This window comes from Carlito syrichta, unplaced genomic scaffold (assembly GCF_000164805.1).
Source record: "Carlito syrichta isolate Samal-C Ts95f unplaced genomic scaffold, Tarsius_syrichta-2.0.1 Scaffold308004, whole genome shotgun sequence".
Taxonomy (NCBI): domain Eukaryota; kingdom Metazoa; phylum Chordata; class Mammalia; order Primates; family Tarsiidae; genus Carlito; species Carlito syrichta.
This window is the reverse complement of record NW_007252100.1, coordinates 365,243-378,090: the sequence shown is the minus strand read 5'-3', so window position 1 is coordinate 378,090 and position 12,848 is coordinate 365,243. Positions and strand designations below refer to the sequence as shown.

General features: G+C 36.8%; 1 protein-coding gene across 2 annotated transcripts in view; it reads right to left on the bottom strand.

Moving 5' to 3' along the window:
• The window catches only part of UPF2 (UPF2, regulator of nonsense mediated mRNA decay), a 120,421-nt gene that overhangs the window by 48,012 nt on the left and 59,561 nt on the right, over window positions 1-12,848 (bottom strand). For both annotated transcript variants that reach the window (XM_021715899.1, XM_008064766.1), the window contains exons 9-10: window positions 10,632-10,740; window positions 2,063-2,176 (exon numbers count right to left, since the gene is read on the bottom strand). In XM_021715899.1, coding sequence (XP_021571574.1) covers window positions 2,063-2,176; window positions 10,632-10,740 — 223 coding nt within the window. The remainder of the gene's footprint in view (window positions 1-2,062; window positions 2,177-10,631; window positions 10,741-12,848) is intronic.

Here is a 12,848-nt window from a genome sequence, read left to right as displayed (position 1 = left end):
ATTCTCACTACAAAAGTATTATTTGTTCATTGTATGCACTGTAAACAGAACACATTACCAGAACATTGTAGTATTCATCCTTCCTATCTTTTACACATATTTTCTAAACTAAAATAGATTTAGACATATTATATAATTTAATAGCTTGGGTTTTTTTGGTTTTATGTGAACATTTTTCCATGTCCCTTTCTGTCTTTCTATGGCATGCATTACAATGTACATAGTACTGTATAAGAGGAACTAGATTAGAACTTACTTGATTATTAATTTATCATCCAAATTGTCTCTCACTTTCTGTTCCAGGTTGAGCATCCCTTATGGGCAGGGCTTGGGAGCATAAGTGTTTCAAATTTCAAATTTTGGTTTTTTCAGACTTTGGAATAGAATGTGTTTACATATTCATAATTAGCTAGCTTGGAAATGGGACCCAAGTATAAACACAAAATTCATTTATGTCTCATATATACCTCATACACATAGCCTGAAGGTAATTTATACAATTCCTTATAAATTTTTGTACAAGCCAAGTTTTGACTGCGTTTTGACTGTGATCCATCACATGAGGTCAGTCGTGGAATGTTCTACTTATGGTGTTATATTGGCACGCTCAAAAAGTTTTGGATTTTGGAGGATTGCAAATTGTGGATTTTCAGATTAGGGACACTCAACCTTTATTATAAAAATGGTGTGAGAAACATCCTTGTAGATATGCATACATTTATGATTACTTCCTTAAAATGAATTCCTAGAAAAGGAATTTGTGTGTCAAAAAAGTATATCCTTCTTATATATTTTTAAGAATTAGTACAAAGAAATATACTAATACACTTAAATAGTTTATAGCATGATTCTTTTCCATTTCAGCACTCAGAAAACTTCCATAATTCCTCTTACAATGCTGTACAGAGTTTCCCTAGATATACTTAGCAGTGTATCAATCTCCTGAGATGCTCCAAGAAGGTTTAGGAAACTTAATTCCTTCAATATTTACAGTAACTATTGGTATTTTGAGTGCTCTAAAAAATCATGAAGTTAAAAAAACTTATTTAACTCAAGTGTTCCAAATATATTTGAATTCATGAGACCCATTTTCTACGATATATTAAATCAAGTTGATAAAAAACTTGCTAGAGGAAAAAAACTTTAGTAAGGGAATAGTCAATTTCAAATGTAGAAAAAATTTTCCGCCTATTCTGTGATAGCTTTAAAACATCTAATTACTGTTACTAATCGATTTTTACTTTAATTCCTCTGTGGACAGAAAACATAATCTGAATAATTTCAATCTTCTCAAATTTGCTAAGATTTTCTTCATATATAATTTTGGTAAATGATCCATGTGTATTTGAAAAAACTAAATTCTGCAGCAGTTGGGTATAGTGTAAATTAAATCAAGGCTAGTAATTATGATGTTTAAATTCTGTATATATTTACTGATCTTGTTTGCCTGTTCTTGCAGTTATTGAGAGGTGTTTTCAAATCTCTTACTATGACTGTGAATTTATTTTTCCATTACTTGTCAGTTTTTGCTTTACATATTTTGAAGCTATGTTACGGGTTGCATACTGATTCATGGAAGGCAATCCTTTCCTATTAAACTAATCATTCATCATTAAGTACAAGCCTTCCTTATTTCTAACAATGCTTTGTGCCTTCCAATCTACTTTGTCTAATAATAATATAGTGAAACCAGCTTTCTTTGCTTAGTATTTGCACAGTTTATTTTCCTCATCTTTTTAATTTAACCTTTCTTATCTTCATATTTAAAGGCATCTCTGTGGTAGAAAGCACAAAGTTGTTTATTTAATTCAAGTCTTATATTTGTAAGACTTACTTGATGTATTTTGTCCTTTTAGTTTCCATTTAATTACTGATAGAGTTGCATAGGTATCTAACATCTCACTTTTATTTTTTATTTTGTGCATCAGTTTAATGTTGGCTATTCCTCCTTTCCTGTTTTCTTTTGCATTAACCAAATATTTAAATATTTAATTTTACCCTCCACTTATAACTAAAATTTTAAACTCTTCTATTAAAAAAAAACACATAATTCAGCACTAACCTTTAAGCAATGCAGTGTATCGTTTTTTGTGAACATTTTAAACTTAGTTAGTTCTCCAATAAAACGAACAGTCTTGTTCTTTGTTTCAATATTGATCTGGTCCTTTTTTCGTACCTACAAATTAGGAGAAAAAAGGTATTACTTAGACAATCAAGATTGTGAATCTGTTATAAAATGTGTTATCTTAATACATTTAAATTCAATCCAAATATTTCAAATAAATTGGGTATAATTTCTTGCTATATTCAATTTATTTTAAGTCATTTAAGAAAAGTGCTGCTCTGTGTAACACCAGTCCTAAGACATGCTCTGCAAAACAGCTCCATGGTCAAATAATTTGGGGAAACAAATTTTAAGAAATTCTAAAATTAAAAAAAAAAATCTGCTTAACTCAAGTCAATATGTCTCAGATTTATTTGGCAACACAAACTCCTTCTTTGAAATGTTAACCACTATTAGTCAGTACCCCATTAAATTATTAAAAGGAACACACTTTAGGAAATGCTGCTTTAAAAATATGAATGCCATGTGCTCACTTAAGCAAAAAAGATATTAAGGCTTAGCTGGTACATTGTAATTAAACACTATACTGCATTTTTAATTATAAATTTATTACAATGAAACATCCAATACAATCACTGTTTTTTTTATCACCAGTCATAGTCATATGTCGAAGTTCAAATCCTTTGCAAATGTAAGTCCTCTACTTAGGCACAAATTTCAAGAAATATAAAATGCAGCGAGATTCCACTGCAAAATAGAACGTGAACATACACATCAAGATAAATTTAATTAGATTTAACCTCAGAATTCTATTTTCATCAGAAAACTAAACCTACAGTCTTAAAACCTTTTGTTTGAACAACAGTGACCATAATATAACGGTGCCTTGAATTAGTATAGCACTTTCTGTCCAGAATACAAACCTATCTCATTTTTTCCACAAATCAACATTCTGAGAAAAAAACTATTATTCTGAGAATAATATTCTGAGAAAAAACACCTATTATTATTCTGGTTTGATAGCTGTAACAAACAAAAATAGGACACAAAGTTGTCAAATGACTTGGCCAAGGATCAATACTAAGATCCCAATCTCCTAACTGTAGATGAGAATTCTACTATGCTGCCCTAACATGTATGCACTAGGATTCAAAAGCAAGCCAGATTTCACCAGCAGCTTTACATTCGGTGATAATTACTTATGTAAAAAGTAAATTCTTACATTCACAGATAGCTAACATTTCAATAGTATTTGTCATCTTAATTACTATGGACCCACTTTCTATAAGAAGCAAAGGTAGGGGCTTAGACTTTCTAGAATTTTAGTGATAATTTAAAAACAAAACAGTGCTATTTAAAAACTCAGCAAACCAGATGCTCACTATGACTGAATTTAATGTAAATCACAACAGAACTGTATCAATTAAGCAAAAGCAATACAATCATAAAAATTCAGTTCCAATACAGAACTTATTTTAATGCCATCATTTAAGCATACAAAATAGTTTTGCAGTTAGAGACAAATAAAAAATAGAAGTAGCCCGGGCTTGGTGGCTCGGCCTTTGGGACCCCAGCACTTTGGGAGGCTAAGGCAAGTGGATAGCCTGAGCCCACGGGTTCAAGACCAGCCTGGGCAACTTGGCGAGGCGGAGGTAGCCTCATCTCCACAATAAATAAAAAATTAGCCAGGCATGGTAGCGCGTGCTTGTAGTCCTGGCTACTTGGAAGGCTGAAGCAGAAGGATCACCGGAGCCCAGCAGGTCAACACTGGGATGGTCCTGAGTGTGCCACTGCACTCCAGCCTGGGTGACAGAGTGAGACTCCAACTCAAAAAAAAAAACAAAAACAGAACTAACTTGATTCTTGTTTTTTATATTAAACAAATACCGAATAAACATGACTGCCTTCATAAAGACCCTTTCACAAATAAATAGTTTTCACAGCAATGCACAAGAAAAACTCCTCTTACTAATTTACGTTATTTTGTGAACTCCGGGTATAGAGTAAGCGTGGACTCTGACCAGTTCTGCTGTATTGAAATCTCAGCTCCCTTACACTTAACTGGCTGTTACTTCACCTCTGCGTTTTAACTTCCTTATCTGTAAAATGGACCTAACAGGGTTGTTATGAATCTTAAATAAGTTGATACATGAACCACTGACTAAACCAGTAAGAGGTAAAAAAATGTTAGTTATCACTAATCGTATTCGTCCTTGTACATTGTATCTCTAATACATGGGCACTAAATATACATTTATCGAAACAAATGCTTAAGCTTTATACACGTATTGCGATTAAGTGAAACAGCAAAAGTTCTATCGTCAGAACATCTGTGCTCTTAAGGCCATTTCGTGGGATCTGTAACCTGTCTGTCCACTTGGTAAAATAAGAGTAAAACACAGGAACGACAACGATGACGATGATAATGATGGCAACGACTACATTTCACTTGATACTAAGCAATTAATGTACAGGACAAAAGAAGACTGTATGATTTTTAATCTCCTTGGATGATCCTGGAGGCATACCCTATTCAACAACTGCTAGGAAGTATCATACAACTTTAAGCATTACTGATCATCATGATTTTCAAAACATGTTACATACTGCATCATCCACAGCACAGATTCATTAATTCTAATTATTCTTTTTTTTTTTTTTGAGTTGGAGTCTCACTCTGTCACCCAGACTGGAGTGCAGTGGCCACTCCCAGCCACCGCACCCTCGACCTGCTGGGCTCCAGCGATCCTTCTGCCTCAGCCTTCCAAGTAGCTGGAACTACAGGCGCGCGCTACCACGCCCGGCTGATTTTTTGATTTATTGTAGAGATGAGGTCTCGCCAAGTTGCCCAGGCGGGTCTCAAACCCGCGGGTTTAGGCATTCCACTCACCTCAGCCTCCCAGAGGCGTGGGATCACAGGCTGAGCCACCGAGCCCAGCTAATTCTAATTATTCTTAACTGCTACAAATGTTAAGAATGTACCATCTAAGAAAAATGACAAAATTACAGAATATGTAAATTAAATATCATAAATCAATGATCTCACTCCTTCATTTTCAGATCTGAACAAATCTTTTCAAAAGGCAATAACTTGTTAAAAAAAAAAAACTAACTTATTCTGACTCCTCATTCAGTATTCTTCACTCTCATTTATTGAACCCTTATGACTAAAGATATGTCAAAACACTTCTGCAAGACTAAATGCAGAGGAATGAACAATGTAAATTTTTCTCTATATTTTTAGTTCAATAATGCCTCTTGCCAGGTGAGGTGGCTCACGCTTGTAATTCCAGCACTTTGGGAAGCAGAGGCAGGAGAATTGCTTGAGCCCATGAGTTCGAAACTAGTCTGAGCAACATATCAAGACCTCATCTCTATAACAGCAAAAACAACAACAAATAGCCAGGCCCAGTGGTATGCACTTGTAGTCCCAGCTACTTGGGAGGCAGAGCCCAGAAGGTCTAGGCAGTGGTGAGTTGTGATTATGTCACTGCCTCAGTGGTAGAGTAGAATCCAATTCAAAAAAAAAAAAAAAAAAGCCTCCTCTATGTATGATTCTACCTATATAATCTATCGTTCACAAAAATGCTGCTTGCAATTCTGCTACAGATAGCTAAAATTGAGATTAACTGAATAACTAATTTTGTGTGCATAAATAAAAACTCTTCAGATGTATCAACACATAAACAGTAAAGGTTTCCTGGGTCTATCATTTACTACTTTCCTATAAGAAGAGCACTCTGCAGTCAAGCCAGCCCCTTTAGAAGGGCCAAACAGATATTCACCAAAATAGATACTTTCTTTCCTCCAGAATTTGTCATTTTGTTTTATGTGAATGTTAGTCATTCATAAAACTTTTCTGAAAACCTAATATATGCTAAACATCAAATCATTACCGAGTCTATAAACAATTACATTTGCCTTGCTATGAAACTTTTTCTTCAAATTGTGTGGACCAGTGATCTCCAAAGCAGTGCAACCTCCACAGTAAGTAGACGCCTCATCTACTGAGATGTAAGGGGGAAATTCTAGAGCTTCCATTATATGTTTTACCTCACTTCTTTCCATTTATTTTTATGTTTTACAGTATACATAAAATACTTGGCACAATTGCAAATGTATATAATTTAAAAATAAATATACTGGGGCTATGTAATCAACTTATGCTAACTAATGAGAAGACCTGATCAAAAAGTTGAGTGGCCACCAATTTGAAAAATGTCAGTTAGTGGTGGTAATTTATGTTTAAATAAGCATTTCCTTAGCTAGTGGAGGGAGGTGGTCTGCATCTGTGCTCCCAGCTATTATGGAAGTTGCGGTAGGAGGATCACTTATGGCCAGGAGTTCGAGACCAACTTTGGCAACATAGTGAGACCCTTTCTCTACAAAAATTTTAAAGGTTAGCTTGGCATGGTGGCATGCACCTGTAGTTTCAGCTACTCTGGAGGCTGAGGAGAGAGGATTTCTTCGTCAAAGAGTTGGAGACTGCAGTGAGCTATGATTACAACACTGTACTCCAGCCTGGGCAAAAGAGTAAGATCCCATCTCTTACTTACACACTTACACACACACACACACACACACACACACACACACACACAAAGTCCCTCATTAAAGAAGTAGGCCCTATTGAAAACCTAGAGAACACAAAATTAGAAAGGAAAACTATTTCTCATAGTTCCACTATCCAAAGACAGCCACTGTTGGACTGGATGAAAAAAAATGTAGTACATATACATGATGGAATATTATGCAGCCATAAAGGAGGACAAAATTAATAGACTTCACAGTAACTTGAATGGATTTAGAGTCTATCAGACTCAGTGATCGATTACAGAACTGAGTACTACATGTTCTCACTCATAAGTGGACCCTGAACACCTATTGTAATACTACGAGAGACAGACTGGCAGTAGCAGGACACTGCTGAGGGGGGAGGGGCAATAACATCAATAAAGGCACCTGAGCCCATTCAGGCAAAGTGAGGCCCAATGGGCATCCCAAACTTCACCTGTACATAAACTGCTTATGTAGCCGATCCTGACTTGTACCCCACATCTTTAAAATAACACGTTTTTTTAACCCAAAGACAGTCACTGATGACATATATGCACGTAACTCTTTACTATTCTCTACTTTCTCAGCATTTTAACATAACCGTACGTTTATTACATGTAAGACTGTGTATCTTGTTTTTTAAAAAGCACTTTCTCTATGACAAAAAACTTTTTTATAAACATCATTTTTCATGGCCCTATAACATTTCAGCATTGTGATGATGTGACCATATGACCATTTTATTAATCCACTGCTGGGCCTTTGGATGACCAGTTTTTCCTAATATGGTTCATGATGCAAATAAAGCTTTTTTGGTACACAGGATTTATCTGGGACAGCTCCTCAGAACTGTCCAATGTATGCTCTAAGACCCTTGAAACATTGCCAAAGTACTTCTCCAAATGCCTACCTGAAGTGCATGAGAAAGTTGTTTTCTCATTTCTATTACCTTTACTAATCTGTCAAATTAGCATATCCACTGCTTTAATAGAATTTCTTCTGGATGCAAGTGAAATTTTATTGTTCTTTAACTAGCTTGATTTCTCAGCTGAGGTTTTTTTGTTTTGTTTTGTTATTTTTTTAGAAACAGGGTCTCGTTATGTTGCCCAGGCTGATGTTAAACTCTTGGCCTCAAGTGATCCTCCTGCCATGGCTTCCCAAAGTGCTGGGTTTACAGCATGAGCCACCACACTCAGCCCCTCAGCCGAAGTTCTTAAGCAGAGGGTAAATAATCAGACTGTAGCAATATACTGAAACTAGGTAGAAGACAGAGACCGGAACACCTGGTTAAAAACACCTGGTTAAAAATCGTGATTCCATCCACAGGTAATGAAAGACAGTGGCAGTGAGTATGGAGAGAAGGTGCCAGCTGTGAGTTGTCTTAGAAGATAACATTGACAGAATTTGACAAACACTGGTTCCTAAATGCCTAGGTGCAAAAGTAGAAGCATTTCTCTTAGTAATGAATAAAATATGTTGTAAATTTCAGGGAAAACATAGAAGTAGATTCGAGGAAGTGAAAGATAAAAGACACTTTAAAGAAGAAAATAATGAGTTTGGTTTCGGACATACATAGGCTAAAAGTACATAGAAACTTTCTAAATACAATGAGAGAAGTTCTGGCAAGAGAAATATATTTGGGGTTGCTGGGAAATAGATGTGAATTAAATAAAACCCAGGTAAAATGTATTCCATCAAAAAGAGTAAAGGAAGAAAACCTTAGGAAATCCCAACATATAAACTCAGCTAGGAAAAAAGGTGAAGAAGAATGAAAATAGTAATTCTAAGTAAGAACCAGGAGAGAGTGGTGGTTTAGAAGGTATAATTATTATTATAATGATATTTATGCACAGGCACTATATAAAGAACTGTATATGCATTATCTCACTTAACCCTTCTAAGAATAATTCTACTTTAAAAGATGCAATTATTATCCCCATCTAATAGACATGAAAATTGAGGTTTGGAGCACTTGAATAACATGACCAAAGTTACACAGCTAGCATGTGGTGGAGTCAAAATGCCCATTTCCTAAAAAGCAGGACAGTTCAGCAGTTTAGAATCTGCAGACATCAACTGACAGGTAACTAGGAATGATGGTGAGTCATTGGATAAATGTCAGAAGCGGAGAAAAGTATACTCTCAAAACTTTGAAGAAGGAGGAAATGAAAGAGGATAGTTGAAGGGGATGAGAGGGGCTAAGAAAAGTTGTTGCTATTACTGCTGTTATTTTATTTTCATTTGAGGATGGGAATGTATTGAGCATACACGCGGCCTAATGGAAAGCTGTGGGCAAAGCCAGCAGACTGGAGGTAGGAAGGACAGATCCTGGAGGAAGCATCAGGTGATGAATTACCTCAAGTGCCTGTTCTTCCCTCCCCTAGGAGCAGTGGTTTCCAAAGTATACTCCTAGAATTCTGATATTCTTCCCTTTGTATGAAGTATTTTAACAGTAACTATAAAAATCCCAATTTTCAAATGAGGGTAAGTATGCATGAGTAGAATTTCCTTAATGCTAAGGTTTTCACTAAACACTCTAATTATCCTTGGTCCAACAACTTGTGCTTTAACTTGGGGTTTGACTTGGGGGGAATACAGGCATATAACTCATATAATAACTCACTGTTCACTGGTAAAACAGTTCCTTATTTGTAAAACGGGATGAATAAATCAACAAGAACATCGTGCATTCTGATATATCTTTCCCTGAACTAGCAGCATTTATCAAAGTGTGTTCACTGAGGGATTACAAACTCACATTCCTCCAGGAAATGCACAGAGTACATTACCATGTTCATGCTTTGAGAATTCTTACATTAAAACAAAATTAACTTTATTGAGCTAAGTGTTTCCAACTTCTCTAAATGTAGAAACTTTTCCTTATTTAATATTACCTATGAAAATCTGAAAAACATTTCAGCAAAAGCTGGCCTAGAAAAATCTTAACCACAAACCTCATAATAACAAATTAATACCTACTGCAAGATCAATCGCCTGTTTGAGACTCTCTCCTTCCTCTACTCAAAGCACTCACTCCAATCATTCACCTGGCAATCAAGCATGCAATGACTGAGTCTACTATATTTAAGGGTTACATTTTAATTTCACTCTCGCTTTTGTATGTATGCCTCGTCTCCCCAACCATATCGTAAGGTCCCTGACCTTGCAATTGCGTCTGCTCCTCTCTGAGTGCTCAGCAATATTACTGATTCATGCACAGTGACTGCAGTAAAGCACGTATGAGCACAGTAAACATTTCCTGATTTTGCCAGCATTCTAAGCAACACGGTTTTCCCACTGGCTAACACAAGCAATCGGATGTCATGTTTTTTCAGTCTGGCAATGCCCACTCAGTCACCTCTGGCAGTATCACCTCCCACTCTCAAGTCTGTATTTGAAGCTTATGACCTCCACGAGATGTCTGGGTAATATAGGTTGGGAGAGCCACTAACATGTAGCCTGTTCCCACTACCAGGCTGGAGAGGAAGGACAGGGCTCTGGTATTTCCCAGGGTGGTCTTTCAAGAATTCACTATGATATAAGGTAAGGATCTTTAAGGCATTATCAAGGAAACATGGGCTACGGCAGCACTCACCAAAATCCAGACTGACAGACCAATTAGGTTGCACACATTTGGATTCCAACACCTAAAGAGGCATCCTACACCAAGCCACACCCTGACTCATCATGGCCAATCATGTTGCTTCTGGAAACACAACTCAGGCCTCTGGGTGTCTTGACCTTGGAGAATTTCTACTTCGCAAAAGCAAAAAGTATAGTACCTACAATGGCAGAGCAAGGTCACGACCACAGATCCCCTCCCAGTGGGAATATCAGTTTCAAGCTCTGAGTAAATTGACACTTAAAAAGCTTTGGATTCCATAAATTCTGAACTATTATATCAAATTTCAAGATTGTCTTGCCAGCAATTGGTCTTAAACTAAAAAAGTCCTCACTCAGTTTATAAGAATATATACATATAACACAAAATAAATGCTTAAATACATACATGAAATCTGAAATCCCCCCTCAGCATGGAACAAAGATCCTCTGCTACATCAGACATGCAGGGATGCAATGTAGCAACCAATCTTGCATAAAATGGGAGCAAGTCCAACCTGCAAAAGTTACATGTGACATGTGTAAACGGAAAGACATAGTAGAAACCATTCATTTTAAAATTTAAACTTTCTCAGATGCAGTCACACATTAAATGATTTTAAAACGAATAACCACACAGACTTGCCTATTTATTGCCATCACATGAAATGTCTAGAAACGCCACCAGCCTTGTGAAAGTTTATTAATATCTGGCAATTTCCGTTCAGTGAAGTTATCGCACATCTTTTAATTTTACTAGCTATGGAGTATTGATAACATATGAAACATCAAGCTGAAAAATTACATTTTGACATGACTTAAATTTTTAATTACATAATTACTGCATAACTACATTCTTACAAACCTAAATGTAACTTAACTTAAATAGTGCAAGATACAAGGGGGGACTCAAAAAAAAAAACAAACTAACCAGGAATCAGGTTTTGGAGGGTGAGTCCCTTGTGGTACAGACTTCCCCCACTAGGTAAATGTTCTAGGAACCCATCAGCATCAGAGTACTGGCTAGTGTTGCTGTAAGAGGCTGCATTTGACTTCAGTGAATTTTTTTTGAGACTCTTTCAACGTTTGTCCACTTACGCCGGGTGATTTACGAATCCACATGCCCACACCGCACTGAATGCTCCGTTTTTAACCAAAAATGGCAATGACCCCTGTGCCCCAACCCCCTATTCACTTGATCTCACCCTGAGCGACTTTTTTAGTTTCCCCTGGTAAAAAGGTCTCAAAGGGAAATGTTTTGCTGATGTGGAAGAGGTGAAACAAAAAACGGCAGAAGCACCAAAAGGCATCAAAATTGACAAATTCAAAAACTGTTTTGAGCAGCGGAAAAAGCATCTTGATAGGTGTATTGCATCACATGGAGAGTACTTCAAAGGTGACCAAAGTTCAAACAAGTAAGAATAAATAACATTTTTAAATAAAGAAAGTCCGGGTTTTTTGGGGTCCTCCGTCACAGAATCCTTTCAAATCATGTCACTTGGAAATCTCAGCATCTAAAGAGGTTAACCAATAACCAAAATACCACCTAGGAAGCCAAACCAGTATCACAAAATCCACACACTAATTTATAATGTCGCACTCATTATGGAATCCACTCAGATCGCCATTCAAAATCTTACTGTACCCAGGCAATGGCACCTGTGTAGCATGAACGCTGCCATCCCTTCCACTAATCATTGGAATCAACAGACAAGCTAACGTGTATATTTTCCATTCGTGCCAGAGACATTGCTTTATAAAACTCCATACTCAATGATTCAACACTCAGCAGATAAGACTCGGAAGATGAGAAGCAGTGAAGAAGTAATAAAAGCAGTGGCCTGACAGCAGCAAGGAATACGAACTGACAGTGAGGAAGCTGAAAACCAGAAAAATTAGAGACAAGAACACAAAAATTATGACAGCTTGAAGTAATTTAGAATAGAAACACATCATCATACAAGTCTTAATTATCACTGAAAAGATCACTAGACCATAGAATAATACATGAAAACGGCTTGATCATAAGGAGAAAGACTGCATACCATGAGAGGCTTAGAATTAGATCTAGAAAGTTCCTAGCATGGATAGATTAACTCCCAGGAAAAGGAATACAGTGAAAGAAGAAGGAAGATAGAAGTGAAAGGTACTGTTAAGGAGAGGAAAGACTAAATCTATATCCAAAAGTCTCAAAACCACATACTCCTAAAAAACATGGCCCATTGTGATGCCATCTTTTTTTCTTTTTTTGAGTCAGGGACTTACTCTGTCACCTAGGCTGACATGCAGTGGCATGATGCCAACTCACTGCAGCCTCTACCTCTTGGGCTCAGGCAATCCTTCTACTTCAGCCTCCCAAGTAGCTGGGACTACAGGTATACGCCACCACAACTGGCTAATTTTTTTTTTAATTATTTGTAGAGACAAAGTCACACCATGTTGCCCAAGCTGGTCTTGAACTCCTGGCCTCAAGTGATCCTCCTGCCTTGGCCTCCCATAGTGCTGGGATTACAGGCATGAACCAGCATAATTGGTCTAACAAATCTTTTTTTTTTTTTTTTTTTGAGTTGGAGTCTCACTCAGTCGCCCAGACTGGAGTGCAGTGGCCGTTCCCAGCCATCGCAGC